Here is a 24,442-nt window from a genome sequence, read left to right on the forward strand (position 1 = left end):
AAGACTTGGCATTTACAACTTAGCAAGTTACCACTCACCACTCAACATCCACGGTGCAAATAAACATATGATCGAAAATTCCTTTATAGTGAAAATTGACTTAAATTTCTTCAAGGACCCCCCAAAAAAAAATCATGCCTTGCTGCAGACAAAAATTGTTTCACAAACTGGTAATCTTCAAAATTTGATATCCAACATAATCTAAGTAGGCCACAGATTTGTATATCCCAATAAAAATTTCTAGAACACACTGAACTGTTGGCAATCCATTCTTTTGTGTGCGTCTTATAGGCCACTTCTTACATAGTGAATAGCACCAGTTGAAGGCAAAAATTCATGGCTACTCAACAAGCATGTGCCCTCGTAAAATCAATAAAATCAGTGTGTGCTTACTGCTGAATTGAGTCAGTGTGGGGGCGCTTGCCGACATCGTCGCTGTACACTGCCGCCACAGCGCCACTGCCTCCAGATCCAGCCACACCCCTTCTCCACCGCTGCCAGCTAATTAGTAATATATTAGATAGACGCGAAACCTCCAGAAATCCTTTATAAGTCACAAGTATATATTTTTAGTTTCAAAGTCACAAAGAAGAGCATCACACAAGATACTCCATCTTTTAAAAGAAAGAAAGAAAGAATCCGATCCACCTTCCAAGTTTTACATATATATAACACAACAGTTTGGCAAACAACAAGAAAATCCAAGTCTTACAACTGAGGACACTGACTGGTACATCCCAGTACTTCAGAGCTTGCCTATCTCATGCCATTCGAATCATTGAACTTTTACACACAGCTAACCTAATCTTTTCATATACAACTTTGCATAAATCTATACTGACAAATTACTCAAATGGAAAATATCACAATTGTTATTTTATCTGTCCCTTATAGAACGTTTTCCAAGTCTGAAACATGGGACCAATCAGACTGCCGAGATAGTAAAAACCATCTATGTTCTATGGGCAGCCAGCTTTTTGCACCATATTTGTACTATGATCCAAACATAAAATAAACAAAACAGAAATGTCACAAGTGAGTTCCGGATAAATTCTTCATGTCTGGCTCTCCTAAAAGCATAACCATACAAGCAATACAATTACAAAATGAGATAGTCATTTGACTTGATTCGTACTTGTCCAGTCTGCCAAACTAAACTCGTTCACTAAACACGCACGTCTTGCCCATTTGTCCCATAGATTGCCTAAAATTAATAGGTTAGTTCATCTCTGGGACACTTTGTCTCACAGATTGATAGATTCTGAATTATTGGATCGAATCATCAGAGACAAATAACACATGAACTGATGGATTTCTGATGGAAAAAACAAATCTCACCAAGGGACGATAGTACCTTCGTGCAATGCATGGTGGCATAAACTGAACCAGAGCCAAGATTCTCCTTTGGAACATTGACAAACATAACAGATTCCATATGTCCTAATAACTGAATGGTAGTTAACTTCATCTATCCCAAGTATCGATATCGTATAATCCATCTAACAAGTTTAGCTCCATTAATAAATCCCAAGAACTCCAAAAGATTCCATAAAATTTAATTGTATATAAAGAATCCACAAAGAAGTATTAACTAAATTTGGGCTTAATAATTAAAATCAAGACGACCCCACATGAAAAAGGGTGAAACCCACTCGGTACTGAATTCCTCTAATCATCTGACCTCAAGCAAAGGTTTGCAGCCAAATATATTTTTTGTTATTGCAGTAAGAAATAATTAAATTAAATTTGACTATGGATAGGGACATTTTCTTGTCATAAAACCATAGCATTCTCTAGCACGCCTACCTACATAGTTGCAATATAAATTCTGGCAGGAACTTTCGATCAAAGCAGGTAGAACTCTTCGAACTCTTGTTCTTCATCCTGATCAAACCCATAGTCGACCTCCTGATCATACCAATCGTCTTATGTGAGTGCATCGTCCTTGCACTGACATCCCTGGGCTTGCAGTGGGTACCCGAGGAACCAGCCGCCATCTGCTCGATGGAGGGAGGCGTTCCCCATGATGGTGGCGGCGCGGACTCTAGCCCGCACGCCATGTCGAGGCCGTAGTGCTCCCACAGCATGCGCCCATCGTGGGCGAAGCCCGATCCGACGAAGGTGACCCTGGGGTCAACGAGGAACCGGCGCAGCGCCTCTGGGATGGCGTCGGCGCAGGCGAGGTGGAACACGAGGCAGCAGTGCCTGACGGAGAGCTTGCAGTAGCTCATGTTGGTCGCCGGTCGTCTAGGTCTACGAAGCGGAGGCGGCGGCATGGGCGGGTGAGCGACGGAGCAGCGTAGGCATGGGAGTCTCGTGTTTGGTTCCTGAGTTGTTTCGGAGATTTGGTTCTGGAAATAGGAGGTACCGTGCTTCGAAATGGGGATCGTTGGCCTCAATGGTGCGGCCGTGCGGGCGGGGAGAGGCAGGCTGATAGGGTGCGTTGAAGCCTCTGGATGATCCAAACAATCCTGACCAATAGATCGTGTTGAAGCCTAATAGGAAGATACGTGAGCCATTGATTTTAATGCTGTTGTATTTTTTGGGACATATTTTGGAGTGTACGAAGGGAAAGTCATGACTATGGGGGATTGAAATTCCTTGTGAAGGCTTTAATTCATGCGCAGCTAGTCGAATTATAATCTAAAATGACATGACGGCTTATACTTCCCTAGTGAGTAAAAATCATACCATCATCAGTTTTCTAACTGCCACATTAGAAATTAGCATTCAGAATTATTGCACCCACATTATAACAAGGATTTTCTGTAGATAACCTTATATTAATCCCATAAATTCATCTGAATGCCAAACTGCTCCAAGTTATATCCAAAATTCAGCCCAGCCCAGCCCAGACCCTCATGAATGACAAGCATACCCAGAACCGCCTTAGGGAGAGACAAGGCCTACCAACATTCCAAAATCCCAAAATCAGAAAACACAAGCCATATATAAGATAGATAGAAAGCATACGGATCCCCGCGCTCCCGGCCGAAGAGGGCGGTGTGGCAGAGCTCCCTTCGAGCGCGGCGGCCCCACCAAACAGGATCAGCCGCAGTCCGATATACCCGGGCGTGCCCTCCTCCCCGACAGCCGGCACCGCCGTGAGCGTGTGCCCGCATCGGCACCCTGGCCCGTCCTCCTTCTTCTCGATCACCGTGTTCACCACCGTGTACCCGGGCGCTGGTCTCGGCCCCGCAGCGCCGGCCACCGCCAGATTCGGGGCCGCTGCGGGCATCCCTGGTGTCCTAGGCGTCGAGGGCGCGGACGACAACGAGGTCTCGCTCCCGGACCCCGAGCCTCCGGCGCTGCCCCCGTGGGCGACCGCGGCCGCCGCGTCGGAGTCGGACTCCGTCGTCATGCGCGAGTCCACGTCCATGTCTTAGTAGCTGCCGGCCTCTCTGGCGCTCCCTAGGGTTCGGAGGCCCCAAGATCACACGCGTCGGCGGCGAAGGCAGGGACCCCGTCCTACGACGCGGCCGGCATGGCCGGAACCCTAGATTCCCCGCACCGGGCAGCGCGATTCGCCCGCGGCACCGATCACGAGGGAGGAGCGAGCGCAAGGCAGGAAGCATCCCCCGCCTCGGGAATTGCGGTGGAGAGGACGAGGGTGCGCTCCACTCCGGGTGCCGCGGGAAGCGCGTTGCGTGGCGAGGGAAGCGGGGGGGGGGGATTCGGGGGACTCGCGGGGTGCGAGCTGCAAATCTAGGAGGGGTGGGGAGGGCGGGCCTCCGCGTTGGCCTGACTTGGTTGGAGTGGAGGAGGCGGGGGCCGCGATGGGAGGAAGGGGATGGAGCAGCGTAGGCATGGGAGTCTCGTGTTTGGTTTCTGAGTTGTTTCGGAGATTTGGTTCTGAAAATAGGAGGTACCGTGCTTCGAAACGGGGATCGTTGGCCTTAGTGGTGCGGCCGTGCGGGCGGGGAGAGGCAGGCTGATAGGGTGCGTTGAAGCCTCTGGATGATCCAAACAATCATGACCAATAGATCGTGTTGAAGTCTAATAGGAAGATACATCAGCCATTGATTTTAATGTTGTTGTATTTCTGGGGACATATTTTGAAGTGTACGAAGGGAAAGTCATGACTATGGGAGATTGAAATTATGGGTGGACCTAGTATAATTTCAATTGGTCCCTTATAGTATAGATGCCCCTGCCAGTGCCATCCTCCAACTTGAACCAGCACCTGGGTGAACTCCTGAAGAACCAGAAGGGATCCGACATCACCTTCATACTCGTCATCGGGCGATCGGTTCCCCGCGCACAAGAACATCCTGGCGGCAAGGTCTCCGGTGTTCATGACCGAGTTCTTCGGCCACATGAGCGAGAGGAGCTCCGAGTGTGTCCGGATCAAGGACATGGAGGCCGCCGTCTTCAGTGCCATGCTTCACTTCATCTACACCGACACGGCTCCGGAGCTTGACGACGACGAGTAGCAAGAGACGGCGGCAGCGGTGACCATGGCCCAGCATCTTCTTGTGGCCGCTGACAGGTACGGGCTTGACAGGCTCAAACTGATCTGCGAGGCCAGGCTCTGTGGTGGCATCGATGTCGGCACGGCGGCGACGACGCTGGCTCTCGCCGAGCAGCACGACTGCTGCTGCTCAAGGCCAGGTGCGTCGAGTTCATCACTGGATCCACTGAAAACCTCGATGCTGTCGTGGCAACGGAGGGGTACAGGCATCTGGCGACCAGCTGCCCCTTGGTGTTGGCTGAACTTTTGAAGGCTGCGCGTGGAAGGAAGAATTGATTGGTTCCTCAAACCGTCCAAAGATTTGGTGCACCATATCTATCTAGCTAGTAGAAGTAGAATTGCTTCTTTTTATATTATGATGATTTCACTGAATGAATTGTACCCGTTTATTAAGTTTTATTTATCATGGTTGCATTTCCTCTTTAATTTGAAGTTTTCTATGAAATTCCACCGGCCATGAAAATTCATTCCTTGGCTAGCGACGTGATCGGCGACCGGCATGGTGGCGCCGTTCGCCTGCCCCGTGGTGGACTGCACGTCTGTACGGGACGGGGAATCACGACCCTTCTCTGGAGGTGTCCGTGATCGGCTCTTCTGGCAGCGCCTAGGACAAGTGAAGGATTTCGGTGATGTCAAATGCCAAGACTGAAACTGGCATCTTCTGGCAGCGTCTAGATCAAAGATATAACTCCTTTTTCTTCTCGTATGAGTACAAAATACAGTATGCGATCACCGTCCTGTCCTGTGTTGTGCTCGACAAACCAAAAGAAGCGCTAGTGGGAAACTGTCAACCGGCCATTGTGGCGGAGCTTACAGGTGTCAGCAACCTATTTCTAGATGGCATAGGATCAGGTCTCTTCAGTTAGAGTCCATCGGTTGCATGTGTGCCTCCTATTAGCGGCTGCATGTGCGCTACTCATTCTTCTGCTGATCCCGGCTTCTAGACAACTTAGAATTGTTTGGCCAACAGTGATTCTGCATCAAGTATATGTACCGCACACTGTCAAATGAATGGGTATCTATCGCTTTCTAATCCACACCTTCTTCCGCTGCTCCTACTCTTGGTCATGGCGAGCCCTACTGACTTCACCTCTTCATTGGCGGCCACCAACCTGTTCGCCATGCCCAACGACCGCGCACCACCTCCCGCCTCTACCCTCATGCTGCTCAACATCCACACACTCTACCCTCGTGCTGCTCAACATCCACAGCCATGTTCCTGCATCCTCTCCAGGGGCGACGGCAACTTCAGGCAGTGGATCGAGATCCTTCTTCGAGCTCACCTTCAAGAAGTTTGGGCCTGGTCAGCCATGTCGACGGCTCGGTTGACGCCGCTGCCATGTTCAACGACCCGGAATGGCTCCAGGTCAACTCTTGCATCGTCTCCTCACAACTGCAGACGCCCTCTTTGCCGAGTGCTGGGGGCACTCGGCAAAGCCAGCCAAGCACTCGGCAAAGGCTTTGCCGAGTGCCGCACTCGGCAAAGGTCTCTCGGTAAAGATTTTATCGGCAAAAATTTCTTTGCCGAGTGCCAAAAATCGACACTCGGTAAAGTCTTTGCCGAGTGCCAAGCCCGCACTCGGCAAAAAAATAACTGCCATCAACATTTGACGCCGGCTTTGCCGAGTGCCTAGGGACTGGCACTCGGCAAAAATTTGAATTTTTGCCGAGAGGCAGGGCTCAGCACTCGGCAAAGAAACCATTTTTTTTAAAAAAAAATCTTTTTAAAAATAGTCTTTGCCGAGTGGTACCATCTGGCACTCGGCAAAATTGACCTCTTTGCCGAGTGCCAGGCTGTGGCACTCGGCAAAACTGGGGAAGTGGCTATTTTTGCAGCATTTTTTTTCAGCTTTGCCGAGTGCCACACCCCTGGCACTCGGCAAAGACTTCTTTGCCCAATGTTGGCACTCGGCAAAACTGGGAAATTTGTAATTTTTTTTGTTTGTTGCTTTCCTTCGAAAGCAAACACGCAAAACTCATATATAATACATGAGACAGCACACAGGCATTTAGCATCACACAAAACGCATACATAATCCATCACATACATCCATAATACATCACAAGCACATCCAACATCCATCACAAGCACATCCTCCTGCATAATCCATCACACGCACATCCAATGTGCAAATCCATGACAACATCTAAGAAGTCTTCATCCAACACAAGTCCTAAATCAAGAAAAGTCAATGAAACATGAAGGGACACTACCTACTGCCACTGATCCCAATGGGAGCCTAAAGGGGCACCTCCGTGCGGTGGTGGACCTGTCCAGCCGGGGTGTGTGTGCTGAGACGAAGGAGTCGGGTTCGAACCCGACGACTGTTGCACAAAGGAGAATTGAATTTATTAGTATCTACACAAGCTAAAGGACTTGATCAACCATATATATACTCACCGGAGTGCTTAGAGCCAGAGGAGTAGGAGGCACAACTGGAGCGAGCAGCGACTGGGGCACCACCACACCCGGGAGAGTGGTGCCGAGGCTCGACATGAATGAGAACATGTCCTGCATCCTCTGCGCCTCGGCCGCCCTCTGGGCCCTCAGGACCTCCCACTCGGCCCTCTCGGCCTCCCTCTGGGCCCTCTCCCTCTCCCTCTCGACCCTCTCGGCCTCCCTCTCGGCCTCCATCCTCTCCACAGTGGCCTGCAATATTCAATCACCAACGTTTAAACAATGCAAATGCAAGGTACATGTGTAAAAGTAATGAACGGCGAATGAAATAGAACTAACCTGGAGTGCCGCCATCTGCTGCAGTGTGCTCGCCTGCCGAGGTCGAATGGGGACGGAGGAGCTCGTGCTCTGTGCTCGGATCTGGGCGAGGTTGGGCACAGAGGTCGAGTCGACCATGTTGGAGGCCATCCAGTACCGGCCATGCTGCTTCCCTCCTCCGAGCCTCATCATGAGGTCGGCATCAAGGGGCTGGGTGGCGGGGTCGAAGTCCTCCCCATGCCGCTCGCGGGCCGACAAGGCATAGTCGGTGAGCTTGCTGTGGACACTCGTGTTGCTGTACGCCTCGGGCCCGTCCTCCGGGTTGTAGACGGTGTCCGGGGCTGTCGCCTTGCCCTTGTGTGCCATGGCGTACGCCATGAACTCGTTGCATTCCTGGCCATCATGCGACTGGGACTGCAAGGAAAACACAAAGACGATTAGAAGTAATGAGAATTGAGTGTTAGAACAAATAAATAAATAAGTGCGTAGCGTGTACCCAGGCCTGGGCGTACGAACTGAGGGGCCGGTTGCCTTGGTGGTGCGCCGGCCCACCCATCTGCAGGCGGCACTCCCGACGGAGGGCATGCCTCTCCCTCCACTCAACGGAGACCCACTTGTCCACGATGGCCGCCCAACAGTCTCTGTGGGTGGCGCACCAAGAAGGACACATCTGCATGCCATCAAGTATTGTATTAGAAATGTTAGAATATAAAATAAAGGCTACCTATTCTTCATGGAATGAGTCAGTAACAATGTTTTATAACTTATTGTGAGGTACTGCTCCCTGGTGAGTGTCATGGTCCTGGCCTCGCTCTTCCCCGGGTACCGACCAAGGACGTCGCACGAGTGGTTGATGTGGCACTGCAGCCTCGCCTCGTAGTACAGGTCCGTGACTCGGCCCCTGCATGCCCTGTCCTACACCTTCATCACCCAGGTGGGGTCATGCCCCTCCTCCAACGTGAAGAAGTCCTGCATACAGACATCATGTGTCCTTTCATTATTTCAAGAACGTCTAATGATTTCATAGTATTGAGCAATGTAGTGTGATGTAGACTCACCCAGAACTCACGCCTGATCCGCTCCTGTACGGTGCCATACACGGCGTCCACGGCGGAGTTGAAGTGGTCCCACGTCCAGGGAGGCAACTCAACCTGGGCGTGGGTGACCAAACCAGGGTAGTGCAGGCGGATCAGGCCGTCGAGGATCCCATTGCACTGCCGATGATCGCCCCCGGACACAAGTTCCCAGTTCCTACAGGAGTCAGTAAGAAGAATTGTTAGTCCGCAGTTCGGTTTTCAGCATATGAACAAGAAGAGATGCAAAATGAACGGATACTTACTTGTCGCCCTTGGGACGAATCACCGGCCTCCTCTGAAACGGGATCGGCCGCGTCAGGAGCTGCGAGGACCCGCGCAAGTACGGTGCCGATGAGGTGCTCGAAGTGGAACCCCCCGCCACCCCCCCAGAGGAAGTGTCACCCCCCGCCACCCCCCTAGAAGAAGTGTCACCCCCTCCTGTCTGGGGGGCCAGCTGCTGGTCCTCGTCGTCAGTGGTTGTCGTCCGGTCCTCCTCGGGCGGGGGAACGGCAGACGACTGCACCGCCCTCCTCGGACGGCCGCGGGGGCGGCGGGCCGGACGGCTCCTCGCCGACGCCTCCACCTCCTGAGTCGTCCTCGTGTAGAGCGAGTTGCAGGTCCGGGTCCGCCTTCCGCCCGGCATTTTGTCGAGTGCCTGCAAATACAAAGAGTAAACCAGTTAGCACAATATAGACAAATATAGAGATGCAAAATGAACGAAACATAACTAGAAAATAATAATAATATAGTATTACATGAATTAGAAATAATCTTCAGGATCGGCAACGGCCGGATCACAAGTGTTGTCATCACTAGCAATATTGTCTAACATTTCCGCCTCATCTCCATCGTTGTCATCAATGGCAACGCCAAACCGTAATCGCTCAAGCAGTGCTAAGCCTGTGGCATTTTGCACCTCTTCTCCATCGTCCTCATCTCCATCGTCCTCATCAATGTCATTGTCTACTTCCATGTCCATCAGCGAAAACATGTCTATGTGAAACATGCCATCTAGCCCCTCGGGTTGATAGAACTCCCATGTATATGTGTTTGGGTCAAAGTTGTAATCCTCATCGTTTGGGACAGGCACTTTGCCATGCGGTGATACCAACTGCGCAAGGTACCAACCCTCAAGAGTGGGATCTTTTTGGCATGCCCATGGAAGATAATAAACTTGCGTGGCCTGTTGAGCCACAATATAGACATCGTCTCCTTGATAGAGCGAATCTTGTCGAATTTCAACTTGTCCAATCTTAGGGGCTCTTCTCGTGACATTAGGATCGAACCAATGGCATTTGAATACGACTGGCTTATGACCTCCGTGAAGCTCAAAGTTGAGCTCATATATTTCTTCGACTATGCCGTAGTAGTCGCGGTCATTGGTGCCGAGCGTACGAACTCTAGTATTCGTGTTTTTCGATTGGGCCGACTGAGCTCGTGGCTTCTTGTGTGGAAGCGATAGCCATTCACATCATATACGGTGAATGACTTGACCCTATAGGGGAAGCCTTTGACAATCTATTTCAACTCTTCATCCATTTCCGCATCCGTGCGTGCCTGTAAGGTGAGGGCGGATAGATCATTACTCGCTCGTAGGAGCAAAGTGGGATGTCACAGATGGAACGATGTAAATTGGATGGTACCTTCTTTTCAAACCATGAAATGAAATCGGGCACACCATCTTTGAGAAGACTATCTTGTTCTTGAGGGGAAGGATCCCTATTTCCTGTCCAGTATGTATTCAGAAATTCCCTAAAAAAGCAAGAGACAAGGGGGTTGAATAGATAGACAATAGTGACGGTGTATGTAACAAGCTCATTGAGAACTTACTGCACATAAGGGTTCACTTCGTCAAGGTTCAACAACACATACAACATGATAGTGCGCCACTCATCATTCCATAAGGTCTTGGTGCTCGAAGCGCTTGCCCTGCCAAGTTGACCTTTGAAAAGGCTGAGATTTGATGACCTCTCATCGGTGTTGTAACGAGGGATTGGATTGTGCACGCTGGGAAGGCTATCCTTATAGTATGATGTTGTGAAGTTTGACACCTCCTCAAGAATGAATGCCTCTACCATGGATGCCTCAATTGTGGCTTTATTTCTACACTTTTTCCGAAGAACCTTTAGACATCTCTCGATTGGATAGCACCAACGGGCTTGCACGCCCCCCCCCCCCCCCATTCGTGCCTCATGAGGCAGGTGCAAAATCAGATGCTGCATTGAGAGGAAGAAGCCGGGTGGGAAGATCTTCTCCATCTTACAGAGCAACATAGGTGCCACTTTCTCTAAGTCATCAATCACGGCCCAAGATAGCTCATTGGCACAAAGCTGGCGGAAGAAATAGCTCAACTCTACTAGGACGCACCACACATGCTCGGGGATGAAACCTCTGGTCATCGCTGGAAGGAGCCGCTCAATCCATATGTGGAAGTCATGACTCTTCATCCCTAACACTCGGCAAGTGGACACGTTCACTCCCCTCCTTAGATTCGCCGCATACCCATCAGGGAACATTAACGACTGAACCCACTGACATACTTCCCTCCTTTGGTCCTTCTTCAAAACGAAATCGACCGAAGTCCTTTTCCATTTCTTGCCAGGCGCGGGAGTCTTCATCACTTGCTTTGGTCTATCGCATAGTGTTGCTAGGTCCACTCTTGCCTTAACATTGTCCTTTGACTTTTCTATGTCCATGAGTGTTCCCCAAAGCGCCTCGGCGATATTCTTCTCTGTGTGCATTAAATCAATGTTGTGTGGAAGAAGAAGATCGTTGAAATAGGGAAGCCTAGTCAAGCCTGGTTTATGACTCCACATGTGGTACTGACCATATCCATCAAAATGACCTTTCTCTTTATCAACTTTGAGAGCCTCTATCTCAGTGCGGATCTCGGCAGCGGTCATCATCTGAGGTGCAGGATCGGTGACTTCAACACCTTTCGTGAAGTTCTTGATGTCTCGTCTGAATGGATGGTTAAGGGGGAGGAACTGACGATGTTGGTCGAACAAAGAAAACTTGCCACCACTCTTCAGCCAAGTGAACCTCACACCTGCCTTGCATATTGGGCATGGGAACTTCCCGTGAACACACCACCTGTAGAATATGCCATACGCCAGGAAGTCATGCAGGGAGTAGTGGTACCACACATGCATTGTGAAGTTTCTCTTTGTAGCTCGGTCGTATGTCAGTACCCCCTTTTCCCAAGCATCGATCAAATCATCGAACACAGGCTCCATGAACATACCCATATTGTTCCCGGATGTCTAGGAATTATCAGCGACAAAAATACGTTCTTGGGTTGAAAGATGACACCGGGGGGGGGGGGAGATTCAGGGGTATCACAAACACGGGCCAACAAGTGTATGGGGCCGCAGACAATCCATACGGGTTGAACCCATCTGTTGCCAACGCTACACGTACATTGCGAGCCTCCTCAGCTTTAACACGATGTATGCCATTGAAATGGGTCTAGGCGTCGCCATCCGATGGGTGTACCATCTTGTCCGGATTGTACCTTTTGCCATTTTTGTGCCATGTCATCTGTTTCGCAGACTCCTCTGTCATGTACAGCCGTTGGATCCTCGGTATGAAAGGAAGGTACCGTAGGACCTTCGTAGGGATACTCAGCTGTTCCTTCTTGCCATCACTAGTGTCGACCTCTAGGTACCTAGAGGATTTGCACTTTGGATAGTGCGTTGCTCCCTCGTGATCTTTCCTAAAAAGGACGCATCCATTTGGACAAGCATGGATCTGCTCATACGACATCTTAAGTGCACAAAGAAGTTTCTGTGACTCATACAAGTTCTTCGGCAGGATGTGATCCTCCGGAAGCAGGGATCCAAAAACTGCCAACATACCATCGAAGTTGTCCTGACTCATGCTAAACTGCGACTTCAACCCCATGATGCATCCAATTGCATCCTGCTGCGATACCGTTGTCTTTTCGTGCAAGGGCTTCTGCGCTGAAGACAGCATATCATAGAATGCCTTTGCGCTTTCCTCTGGCTTCTCCTCCAATCCTTCACCGAACCGTGCCTGCTGAATGTCATCCATCTAGTTTGCTACCCTGCCATCTCCATCATAATCCTCGAGACGCTGTCTCACCACCTCCTCTCTAATATGATCGGCTTCACCATGGTGGATCTAGCGGGTATAGTTTGCCGTGAATCCATACTAGATCTTCCCCCACGAGCCTCTTAATTTTTCTTTTCTTGTTGCCACATCTGCTGCACGGACATGGCATCCGGGCTGACCCTTTAGCAGCCTCGCCAAATGCATGCTCTAAGAAAGCATTGGTCTTGGTCATCCATTCTGGGGTCATACTTGCGTGGCCCGTGTACATCCACTCACGGTTATCCATCCTCTGGCACATGCATATGTAAGCGAGTAATAAAAACTGTAGGTAAATCCACAAGGCGTTCCTACTATACATCTAATAGGCGAAGGATAGGTCCTAATCCCACCCGAGGATGCGTAGATGAGGTTGGCTTCCATGGTCCGCTCCTATCCAAGACAGAATTTTGGCAGCACCTCCCCGCTGTTCTCCCGATACACGTCCTGGAAGGGAGACTGTGTATCAAGCACTGTTCGCCTACACGGCCGTGTAGCCCGTGTACACGCCGTGTACACGCTACACGGTGGTGCGCCGTTTCCGTCCGTTTCCGTTTAATCGTCCGTTTACTCCGTTTAATTGACCATTTAGCCCGTTTAATTGACCGTTTAGCTCGAATAATAGCTAAACGGTAGGTGACCGACTGTTTACCGTTTAGCGTTTAGGAAAACACTGGTATCAAGAGAACAATGAGGAGGTGGTGCCGAAACTCTGTCTCGGATAGGAGTGGGCCACGGAAACCAACCCATCTACGCATCCACGGGCTGTCCAAAAAACGTAGACAATCCGAAACAGGTACTGAATTTGGTATGCAAAGATCTGCATACCAACGACCGTATCTCTTTCGGACGGGAGACGCCTAACTAGGGTTACACGAGATATAAGTATGGAAGATGGGTTATACCTAGGGTGTCGGTGAGGTCAGGCTAGTGGGGCGGTGGCGAGTCGCTGCAGTGGCGAGGCGACGCGGTGCAGGCAGAACCGCAACGCCGACAAAGACGATCGGGGTCGCCGAGTGCCTCCCAACGGTCCTCGTCCTGCAAAGAAAAGGCAAATGGTTAGACTCCATTGAAAATTTCGGCAGCACCTCCCCTGCACGGAGAGGTAACCAAAACCTGCAGAAAACATTGGCACGAAGGCCAACAACCACATGTATACCAAACATAGGCACGAAGGCCATCAACCACATACATACAACAATAACTACTACTAACACTAAAACTATGAACAACAACTACAACTACTACTGTCACTACGACTTACTAACTAATACTAACACTACTAATTAACTACTACTACTTACTAACTAATACTAACATTAGGGCATACCTTGCTAGCGAGAATGCGAAGACCGAGGGCCGGCGACGACAACGGGGACGACCGCTACGGCGTGAGGGTCGACGAACCGAGGTGGCACCTTTCTTCTCCTCTCTTCTCCTCTTCTCCCCTTCTTCTTCTCTCCTCCCTTCTCTTTCTTCTTCCTCCTCCTCCTCTTCTTCTCCTTCCTCCTTTCCTTCCTCCTCTTCCTCCTACCTCCTCCTCCTTCCTACTGCGGCCGTGCGAGCGCGGTGGGCCCGGGGCCGAGGCGCGTGGGCCGGGGAGCCGGCGGGGCAGGCGCGCGAGGAGCCGGCGGCTGCGGCGCGGCGGCTCCGGCGGCGGCGGCACAGCGGCTACGGCGCGGCGACAGGGCGGCTACGGTGCGCGTGTGTGTGCATGTGTGGTGTGTGCGTGGTGTGTGTGGGTGTGTCCGGTTTTTTTTTATATTTCAAACCTCTTTGCCGAGTGCCAGATCTGGGGCACTCGGCAAAGAAAGTATTTTGCCGAGTGCCCCCGATCTGGCACTCGGCGAAATAAAAAATTAAAAAAAATCCTGTCCTGGCTTTGCCGAGTGCCTAGGGCTAGCACTCGGCAAAATATTCACTTTGCCGAGTGCCAAACCTTGGCACTCGGCAAAACAAATTTTTTTTTTGTTTTTTGCCACCAACTTTTTTTCTTAGATTTGTATTTGTACCATGAACAACATGTTCAAATTTGGCATAATTTCATTGCTGTTTGCTATATTTCTTCACTTTTATTTCGTTTTCTTGCAATTTTCCGGAAAATGTAGGTTTAAACTGCAGGTGCATCGAATAATAGTTTTGATCTATTCCAAAAATGTTATTCTTGTTTGTTAGTGTCACTTTATGCTAAATCTAGGAACTGTCTCCAAATTTCGATCAACGTGCTCACGGGGCAACGTCGTGAACTTGCGTGCGAGTGGTTATTTAATTCTATAAAATTCAAACGAATCCCAAAAATCATAAAACTTGGCGAGATGTCGTGATATCACATGCATATGCGCTGGTAAAAATTTGAAAACGTTTGGAGGACGTCATCACATATGGTGTTCACAAACCAGTGATGTGATGATGTCCTGGTTTGTGAACACCATACATGATGACGTCCTCTAAACGTTTTCAAATTTTTACCACCGCATATGCATGTGATATCACGACATCTCGCCAAGTTTCATGATTTTTGGGATTCGTTTGAATTTTATAGAATTAAATAACCACTCACACGCAAGTTCGCGACGTTGCCCCGTGAGCACGTTGATCGAAATTTAGAGACAGTTCCTAGATTTAGCATAAAGTGACACTAACAAACAAGAATAACATTTTTTGGAATGGATCAAAACTATTATTCGATGCACCTGCAGTTCAAACCTACATTTTTCGGAAAATTGCAAGAAAACGAAATAAAGTGAAGAAATATAGCAAACAGCAATGAAATTGTGCCAAATTTGAACATGTTGTTCATGGTACAAATACAAATCTAAGAAAAAAAGTTGGTGGCAAAAAACAAAAAAAAATTATTTTGCCGAGTGCCAAGGTTTGGCACTCGGCAAAGTGAATATTTTGCCGAGTGCTAGCCCTAGGCACTCGGCAAAGCCAATATTTTACCGAGTGCCAAACAGAAGGCACTCGGCAAAGAGGACGGCGTTGGGTACCGTTATCCCCGGGCGCCTCTTTGCCGAGTGCCCAACTTTGCCGAGTGTCAGGCACTGGGCAAAGTTTGGCTTTGCCGAGTGCCTTATTTTGCCGAGTGCCAGACACTCGACAAAGCCCTATTTGCCGAGTGCCAAGTTTCGCTGAGTGCGGCACTCGGCAAAGGTGGCCTTTGCCGAGTGCCCGATATTTGGCACTCGGCAAAGATTTGAGCACTGGGCAAAATCCTGGTTTCCTGTAGTGCCTGGCTCTACTCCACTGTGTCTAAGGACATTTGGTGCGACGTCTACAACCCGAGCGCCTCAGCCTACACTGCATGAACGGCAATCACCGGCCAGTTCCTCGACCACAGCCTCCAACGCGCCATGTACGCCCAACAAAAGTTCCATAGCTTGTTCCAGGGCGACATGACTGTCGGCGAGTACTACGGCCGCCTCAAGCGCCTCGCCAACACCCTCTTCGACTGCGGCGCCGCCGTCTCGATCCGATCATGTGCTCATCATCAACACACTGCGTGGCCTGAACAACAAGTTTAGTCAGGCCATCGGCGTACTCTCCACCATGACGCCGCCACCTACCTTCCTCAAGCCACGTAGGGTGTTGATGATGAGAGTCGGGTCGGAGACGACGGTGCCACAGTCATAGAGGGTGTTGGCGAGGCGTTTGAGGCGGCCGCAGTACTCGCCGATGACCATGTCCCCCTGGAACAGGTTGTGGAACTCCTGTTGGGCGTAGATGGCACGCTGGAGGCTGTTGTCGAGGAATTGCCCGGTGATTGCCATCCATGCCGCGTAGGCAAAGGCGTTCGGCTTGTAGACGTCGCTCCAAATTTCCTTGGACACGGTGGAGTAGAGCCCAGAATATGCAGGAGTCAATCTGTGGAGCCACTCCGGATCGTTGAGCATGGCGGCGACGGCGACTGAGCCATCAACATGGCTGACGAGGTTGAACTTTTTGAAGGTGAGGTCGAAGAAGGACCGCCACTGCCGGGAGTTGTCGTCGTCCGTCGCAGCGAGGGTGACTGGGATCAAGGTTTTCATTTTCAGAAATTAAAATTTATCGAGGGTCACAGATAAAAAGGATAAGCAGGATATATCGAAAATATCGGACTAAATTCAAATAAATTTTAATTTAAATTTAAATAAATTTAAACAAAATTTGTACGAAAAAATAGATATTTTCTTATCGGCACCTACGGATAAAGAGGATATATCGGAAATATCAGAAGATTTCGGCCGATATCGGAAACCATGACTGGGATGTTCAGCAACACGAGGGTGGAGGCTGGGGGTGGAGCTGGTTCAGCAGACATGGCGAATGGGTTAGTGGCCGCAGAGGAAGTAGAGTCGGTAGGACTCGCCATGACAGGGAGCGGAAGCAAGAGAGTTGGATCGAAAATTTACCATATAAGAGAGTAGAACTGCTCAAGTTTTGTATTGACGGAGTGCCGGTACATATACAATTGCCGACGCATGCAGGCCATACAATTGCCGAAGCATGAAGGCCATACGCATGACCTGTATCTCTTCTCTTACAATAGGCAGTGGCGGAGCTTGAACACTTTTACGAGGGGGCCAAATTAAATGTGATCAACAACAACAGTGGCCATATTAACATTTTTCTTGTCAATTAAATGTGATCAACAACAACAGAGGCTGTAGTTTTGTTGAATATAAGCGTCACCATTTCCTGGATGTCTCCTAGTTGATGGCAACACAATAAGTGGGCGAGAACATGAATTAGGGATAAAGATCTTTAGAGATCATATCAACAAAGTTTCCTATAGTTACCAAAATGATACCTTGATTGCTACTAAATATGTTCAGAATTTGCACTCACAAATTACAGAACTTGATATTTCTAAATAAGATTTTATTATTACTTCAGTTTTGCTTGCCACAAGAAACTATTATATTACGTACATGTACATTGTGCTTTTGGTAGGCTACCATATCACCACATGGAGATTATATATGACACACACAACAATGCTAACTTAGAAGATGATGATGATGACCGTAGTTGGCTGAAAGCGTTGACGATGATCTTGGGCTCGGGCTACTGTGCAGAAAAACTGGCTAGGCCGGTTAGACAAACCGGCCAGGCCAGCTCATCCAGAAAAGAGACCAAGCCGGTTTCCACACCTGACCAAGCCAGTTTTCAAACCGGCCAGGCCGATTTTGCTACTGGAGTTTGCATTCTCGCTGCGTTATCTCTGTTTCAGCTGCGTTTCCCGATGTTCTTGCTTTCGTGCTGTGTCACTGCTGTCTTTAATCTTTGTCAATTCATCTGGTCACCAGTTGACCTATGTGATTTCAGTTTTAGGCTTTGAGAGCGCTTTCTGTATGTGTTGTATATGCAAATATAATTGTAGTTTCCATCTGATTATATATACAAATATGCTATTGAAAACTGCATGCTCTTGGTTGCATTAACTTGGCGGGGATGATAGCCAAGGAAAACAACAATTACCCTAAGGGCTATACCACCAAGGAAACAACATTTAACTTCGTGGGAATGGCAGCCAAAGAAAACATCAATTACCTTGAGTGTTACTACCATCTACCGTCAAGGAAACGACAATTAACTTGATGTTGCCGCTGCCAAGGAAAAGACCATTACCTTGAGTGTTATATAAAGTCAACGAAACAATAATTCACTTGACGGTGTTGTTGTCAAGGAAAAGACTATTACCTTGACGGTCCAAATCCACCAAGGAAATAAGTATTAACCCGGCAATCCTCGGCCCTCAAGAATATGAAATCCTTGGTGCTTGTACCATTTGAAATAATGTCCTTGTCCACATTACAAATTAGACCCCACCCTATTTTCCTTGAGGGCTTGCCTCCAAGTAGACCATCCTTGACTAGAACTGCCAACAAAACTAATTTCCCTTATCCTCTATCCTTAACGAGTTATGCTTGACAGTTGGCCACCACTAATCCTTTTCTTGGCAAATTAGCTATTTTCCTTAGTGGTTTCTGGCCCTCATGGTAATTCCTGATCCTAGTAGTAGTAATCGAACGAGGAAGGACGATAGCAGAGGTCATTGGATGGATGCCACTGGTGGGAATGGATCCAAGGCGGCGCCTACCACAAGCAATGTTGGCAGGAGAGGCGGGTCCAAAAAAAGAGAAGAAGTAATACATGGATTCTTCTTATTACTCTGTCGACCCCACACTAAAATTAAATTAATTTATAGAGTTGTCCTAAGTTAAATTGTTTTAAATTTGAACAGCTTTACAGAAAAAAAAGCATAAAAATTTATGACATCAAATTAATATTATTAGATATCTTATGAAATATATTTTCATAATATACTTATTTGGTGTTATTGATGTTATTAGCTTTTTCTATAATGTTAGGTAAACTTGAATAATTTTAGAAGTTAGTTTATTTTGGGACAGAGGTAGAGGTAGTATCATGATCTATCTATCGCTAACCGTTTGTTTTAATTTGTAGGTTCGATCCGGGTTAGCCCAACTGCTCGATGGGGCTCTTATGATGCTCCTAGCTTGCACGACCTATTGGGCCTCATAGGCTACTGGGCTACATTTTTCAAATCAGCCCAAGCATTTAACGGTCGCTGTCCTAGTAAAAGCTGTCCATATAAACGCAAAAGTTTGAGAACTGACATTTTGAAAGCCAAAGAAACAAACGCCGCGTTGAACCAGGAACGTGGATGGTCAAACGACAACACAGGCTTACTCCACGCAGTTGCTCAAACAAAAAAAAAGGTTTACTCCACGCAGAAGCCGAACAGTCACCGGTTTCAACTCTTTGAGTATTTAAGTTCAATAACCTGACCGTCGGCAGTCGGCACGCTTCTCGTCAGCCGAACAGTCACCGGTTTCAACTCATCTGAACCTCAACCGCCGGCCGAAAGGTACACCGTACACAGCCGAGCTATAAATCGCACTGTGCTAGTATTTCACCCTCTCCACACAGAAGCGAAAAGACTCGTGTGCCTCCACCGCATTCGCATTCGTTCCCACTTCCCAGCTCACTTCCAAACCATGGAAACTCTTACCGAGGTTGTTCGCTCGTCGAAGCAGATGAAGATCGAAGGATTTTCTTTGACATCTGCCATGCTCGACGGCGAGGTGCTCACAAAGAGGAGATGGAACGCCTGCGGCTATACGTGGGAGGTTCATGTGCTTCCAGTAAAGTATTCCGAGTTCAGTGGCAATTATTCCATTGCACTTAATCTCTACTTCCGCGATGAGGTGCCCAAGGGCGGTAATGTCAAGGCGACGTTTGGCTATCGGTTGATAGATCCGACCGCGAATCTGAAGCCATCTCATGGGTATTCTCCCGTGTCACAAAAGTTCAAGCAGCGTTCTGGAGATTGTCATTATGGAGGTGCCCTCGTGGCCAGAAGTGTTTTGCAAACATCAGGTTATCTCAAGGACGATGCATTCATCGTCGAGTGTACCCTCGCGGTGCTCAGAGAACTCGACAAGAATGCAACCACTCATCGCCCACGCCCAGCAGATGATCTAGTCCCGTCCTCCGGCCTGAACCACCACCTCGGCGAGCTGCTGGAGAAGGGCACGGGAGCCGACGTGACGCTCGTCGCGGCCGGACAATCCTTTGCGGCGCACAAGGCCATACTGGCCTCAAGGTCCCCCGTCTTCATGGCCGAGTTCTTCGGCCACATGAAGGAGCAGCGCTCGCCGCGCGTCGAGATCAAGGACATGGAGGCGGCGGTACTCGGAGCCATGCTCCACTTCATCTACACCGACTCGGTGCCGGACCTGGCGCTCGACCGGCCGGAGGACGGGGACGGCGGGGTGAGCGCCAGCGCCATGCACACGGCGCAGCACCTTCTTGCGGCGGCGGACAGGTACGGGATCGACAGGCTCAAGCTGACTTGCGAGGACAGGTTCCACGATGGCGTCAGCGTCGACACGGTGGCGACGACTCTGGCCTTGGCGGAGCAGCACGGCTGTTACCGTCTCAAGGCTAAGTGCGTCGAGCTCATCGCGGCAAACCTTGAGGCCGTCATGGCGACGGACGGCTACAAGCTTCTCACGGCGAGCTGCTCGTCGGTTATGGATGACCTCCTCATGGCTGTGCACGGAAGAAAGAACTGAAGCAGCTACTAATAAATAAAAGTAACTATATGCCTTTACATGTCGCTCCAGTTCATTTGTTTCTTTTTTTCGGTTCGCCGTGACTGCGTGTCTATATGTTGTGCGTGCATTTTCGCCTCAAATTACATAAGGGCCTAGTACAATATTATGCGTCGCGGAATATAATGGGACTTGTTTTGAGTTTTTTTTTCTTGTATTTTGATTCTTTAGTGTTTTATGTCTGTATCAATACCGTGGAAGCGTAAGCGTCAGCTCTCTCAAGCTGTCCAAATCCTGTTTTGAGTTTGAGACTTGAATTCAGGTGCACAACCATGCGACTGATAAGTTAGGGCGTGTTCTTTTATTTAGTACTAAGACTGAGACTAAAACATAAACTAAAATAGAAACTAAAATAGTGTTTATTTTCAGAGACTAAAAGGAACTAAAGGGGAGGAGAGAGACTATGAGGAGAGAGTAAGCGAGCGTTAGCTCCCGTGGTTCCGTCCCGGTCGTGGGAAGGCACCGGTCGGGAGTTCGACTCCTGGCTGCCGCGGGCATAGCTGTGGTAATGCGCAGTTTGTGTAGAAAAAAAAACCTCGCCTATCCCGTGTCCCAAAGCACAGGTAAAAACACTACCGGAGACTGTGTATTTACCGAGTGCTCCGCCAATTACCGAGTGTGAAAAGTCGGGGCACTCGGAACACATTATTTACCGAGTGCCAACACTCGGAAAACATAAACACCCGGTAATCAACCTCTTTACCGAGTCAGCACACTCGGTATATTTAGACACTCGGTAAAACCACAATTTTACCGACGGGGTGCACTCGGTAAAAATGGTCACTCGGTATTAACGTGCCACGTCACCTAGGACAGCAACCGTGACCAGACGGCGTCTAGGCATGACATGTTTACCGAGTGTTATGATCATACACTCGGCTAACATGAAAATTTTACCGAGTGTTGGGCCAATACACTCGGTAAACACTATATTTTACCGAGTGTATTGGCCCAACACTCGGTAAAATTCAACCAAATTTCTTGTTTTTCCCTTCATTCTTTTTCCTCTATCCACATATGGTATTTAGTACTCCATTCCAAAATATGGTGCTTATTTCAATTTATTTACTATATTTCACAAAAGTTTCATTCTTTATGAAAATTAGGAACATATCGTGTGAATTTAATTGTAATAATTAAAATCGAACTCGATAAATCACAAGATTGGAAGAATTAACATTGAAGCATACATCTATGTTATAGAAAAAATTTCATAACGTTTTGGAAGTATTTTTACATTCGTCGTTGCCGAACCGGTACATCTCCCAAAGAGACGCTAAACATTCACAATGACGAGTAGGATTTCTATTAAGAGTGAAATTCAACAATATGATTTGAACTTGGAATTTTTTAGATAGTAAATAGATGACATGAAATAGTTCGTGTGAAAGTTTGGTGAATTTTAGGATTAAATTGGCATTTTTTCTTTTTTGTTTTGCATGAAATAATGGATACAGTTACCGAGTGTGACCTGAAACACTCGGTAAAGGTTACCCACGGCCCACTTCTACCACGGTTGCTTCTGTTTACCGAGTGCCGTAGATCTGGGCACTCGGTAATGTACCAGGCTTATGTTTACCGAGTGCCGTAGATCTGGGCACTCGGTAAACATGTACCCCACATGTCATTGGGCTGCGGTACTTGAGTTTACCGAGTGCCGTACATCTAGGCACTCGGTAAACAGAAATATTCAACACAGCCGTTTCTCCCTCAAATCGTGCACAGACGCGCACAGACACACCGCACACGCCTCCCCACCGCCGCGGCCGCTGGCCTCCTCCCCTCCACCACCGCCGCCACCGGGCGGTCCCCCACAGCTGCCGCCACCGGAGAGACGGAGAGAGAGACAGCGGCACCGGCGCACCGGACGACGATCCCCTCCGCCGACGCCGCCCCGTGCTCCCTCCTTCGCTCCCGTTCCCGCGAGGTAGGGTGGGGTGGGCCCCAGCAGCAACGGCGACGGCGAGCACTCTCTCCCCTCCACCACCGCCGCCACCGGGGGAGGGCGGTCACCCGCCGCCACCGCGGGACTGCCGCCGCCGCGGCCGCCTCCTCCCCTCCAAGCTCCGGACCTGCTCATCTGCTGACTGAATTAGGTAACACACCACTGCTCCCATGCATCCGCTTGGCATTACAAAACTAGACAGCACAGCTTCATCACATCAAAGGGCTTATTCTCTTGATTTGGATTTATTTTACCACCCTTTTATTGTCGTCCCCATTATCTGGAAGCAACACAACCTAGTCCACTACTCCATCAGTTTATTCTAGTGCTGGCTAGCTGCTGGCTTAGGACATGGGTCATTGGGTCCTGCCTGCTGTGCCTTCAAAGAAATCTGAGTGCTCTCTGCACCGAGCTCCCAGGAAATCTCTGCCCACTGAAAATTGTTGAACTATCACAGTGAAAATAATCAGTTGAACAAAGTGAATCTCTTGGTAGAGCTGGAAATGGGCTAGACCGTACATGGTTGTATCAATAACTATTTAAGCACCAAGATCAAATTAAGTTTATTCATGTTCTGGCCTTTCTGGATGAATAGGAAGAACTCGAATAGGAGGAGCACTCACCTGTAGTATGAGTAGGTAGATGTCGGAGAGCCCAAGTATCTCCAGTTTGGCAGCTTTTTAGTAGTAAAATTACAGTACCAGGACTGTTGAAATAGAAGAGGGCTTAGTTACGCAAAAGTGAGTGGATAAACAGCACTATAGTCATATAGTGAAGAAACCAAAGTAACAATCCACCCACTCAGGAAATGGAAGCAATAGTAAGCTCAAAAATTGACATCTAACAAATTAGGAAAAATCGAAGATGCAACATATAGGTGCCCCATTGCGTCATTACATCATCTACATTGAATGTAACATAACAGAAAGAAAAAGAAGTAAAGATGGAAATACAAGTGACCACGGAAATACCTGAAACCTAGCAAATTGCCTTTATTGGGCAGTCATAGTCCTCATTGCGGTTTCAGCATATTTCCTCAGTGCCGGTTGCTTTGGCCAGAAGATCTCTCATTGCCGGTTGAGCATACATCCACATCTCTACTATAAATTCCATCCTTTCCACTAGAGAATAGTAGCTGAACCCTGTACTCCTAGCTGCCGTTCCATCCTTTCCACTAGAGAATAGTAGCTGAACCCTGTTCTCCTAGCTGCCGTGCAAGTATTTCTAAGGCTGCTATGTACACCACTTCAATTACAATCCTTCTTCAAATGTTGAGGGATCAGAGCACACGCTTTCCAAGGTTGCTTATGGTAGGACCTAGGAATCATAGAGGATTGAGTGGCGACCCCAAATTGGGAAAGGGAGAATGGTTAGCCCACCACTCAGGGTGTGACTCCGTGGTTGGTGGACGCAGAAGACAAATAGCCAGAACCTTTTTGCAAATCTAGTAACCAGGAAAAGGGTTGCCAGCCACAGTTTTGGGTGTGCCAACTTTCCCAGCGAACAGGATTTCACTGAGGTCCTGTCACGCAATAATAATTTTGACAGCAATACGTGAGGCAGAGATTGACAGAAGAAAGTGCCCGTGCTAGTATGTCTAGTGGCACAAGTGCTTCTACCATGAGGCTTTAATATGTTAAAAAAAAGTTAAAATGATTCAGGAAAGGAGCTTTTTTTTCTAGATCGTTGCCACTACCACAAACTGTGATGTGAAAGATACTAATTACAAAAGGGGGAAAAGAGAACTTTTTGGGCTGCCTAGCTATCCTAACGTGGGACTTCATGAAGATGCCATCCCCAGCTAATAATGGAAGATCCCTCTAATGATATCAGACTCAGTGGCAAGCATGTAAACCTGAAATGTTCCTTTCGTGGACAGACCCCCACCACAAGCAAATTCTACTGTGCGCAAACCTGATGTGGGGCACTGAATATTAGCGCACATTAGACTTTGATGTGGGCAAAACTCTAACAAGATGACCTGATAGGTACCCAAAATAT

The 24,442-nt window shown here is 48.6% G+C and overlaps 4 protein-coding genes and 1 pseudogene across 6 annotated transcripts; 2 read left to right on the top strand and 3 right to left on the bottom strand.

Moving 5' to 3' along the window:
• Positions 1-2,685: 2,685 nt before the first annotated feature.
• On the bottom strand, positions 2,686-3,379 carry LOC136526397 (serine/threonine-protein phosphatase BSL2 homolog). The gene is made up of 2 exons (XM_066519071.1): positions 2,974-3,379; positions 2,686-2,708 (listed from the first exon to the last, which is right to left on the bottom strand). Exons 1-2 carry the CDS (start codon positions 3,377-3,379, stop codon positions 2,686-2,688), a joined length of 429 nt encoding a protein of 142 aa, XP_066375168.1.
• A 765-nt stretch (positions 3,380-4,144) lies between these two features.
• LOC136529964 (BTB/POZ and MATH domain-containing protein 1-like) lies at positions 4,145-4,747 on the top strand (annotated as a pseudogene).
• Positions 4,748-5,517: 770 nt separating this feature from the next.
• On the bottom strand, positions 5,518-8,249 carry LOC136529096 (uncharacterized). 3 transcript variants are annotated; one of them, XR_010777203.1, is made up of 3 exons: positions 7,209-8,067; positions 6,359-7,121; positions 5,518-6,246 (listed from the first exon to the last, which is right to left on the bottom strand). XR_010777203.1 is itself a non-coding variant. In XM_066522158.1 (3 exons), the coding sequence occupies exons 1-3, from the start codon at positions 7,861-7,863 to the stop codon at positions 6,840-6,842; spliced, it is 855 nt and encodes a 284-aa protein (XP_066378255.1). In that variant the 5' UTR covers positions 7,864-8,249; the 3' UTR covers positions 5,518-6,839. The 3 variants fall into 3 exon arrangements, 2 of the variants coding, with proteins under 2 accessions (XP_066378255.1, XP_066378254.1); XM_066522158.1 differs by having other exon boundaries at positions 5,518-7,121; positions 7,209-7,601; positions 7,684-8,249; XM_066522157.1 differs by having other exon boundaries at positions 5,518-7,121.
• Positions 8,250-15,897: 7,648 nt separating this feature from the next.
• On the bottom strand, positions 15,898-16,401 carry LOC136526398 (uncharacterized). Its single transcript, XM_066519072.1, has one exon. It carries the CDS (start codon positions 16,399-16,401, stop codon positions 15,898-15,900), a length of 504 nt encoding a protein of 167 aa, XP_066375169.1.
• Positions 16,402-19,377: 2,976 nt separating this feature from the next.
• On the top strand, positions 19,378-20,457 carry LOC136526399 (BTB/POZ and MATH domain-containing protein 2-like). The gene has a single exon (XM_066519073.1). The coding sequence runs from the start codon at positions 19,378-19,380 to the stop codon at positions 20,455-20,457; it is 1,080 nt and encodes a 359-aa protein (XP_066375170.1).
• Positions 20,458-24,442: the final 3,985 nt, after the last annotated feature.

Source organism: Miscanthus floridulus, chromosome 19, assembly GCF_019320115.1.
Source record: "Miscanthus floridulus cultivar M001 chromosome 19, ASM1932011v1, whole genome shotgun sequence".
NCBI classification, from domain to species: domain Eukaryota; kingdom Viridiplantae; phylum Streptophyta; class Magnoliopsida; order Poales; family Poaceae; genus Miscanthus; species Miscanthus floridulus.

Bases quoted from the DNA above. Each gene is read 5' to 3' on its own strand.
- LOC136529096 (XM_066522157.1), bottom strand. From the start codon at position 7,868: ATGGCATGCAGATGTGTCCTTCTTGGTGCGCCACCCACAGAGACTGTT. The intron at 7,122-7,208 runs GTTAGTTCTATT...TGAATATTGCAG, and splicing joins AGCAGATGGCGGCACTCCAG to GCCACTGTGGAGAGGATGGA.
- LOC136526397 (XM_066519071.1), bottom strand. From the start codon at position 3,379: ATGGACGTGGACTCGCGCATGACGACGGAGTCCGACTCCGACGCGGCG. The intron at 2,709-2,973 runs GTATGCTTTCTA...CTAATGTGGCAG, and splicing joins GGCCGGGAGCGCGGGGATCC to TTAGAAAACTGATGATGGTA.
- LOC136526398 (XM_066519072.1), bottom strand. From the start codon at position 16,401: ATGAAAACCTTGATCCCAGTCACCCTCGCTGCGACGGACGACGACAAC.
- LOC136526399 (XM_066519073.1), top strand. From the start codon at position 19,378: ATGGAAACTCTTACCGAGGTTGTTCGCTCGTCGAAGCAGATGAAGATC.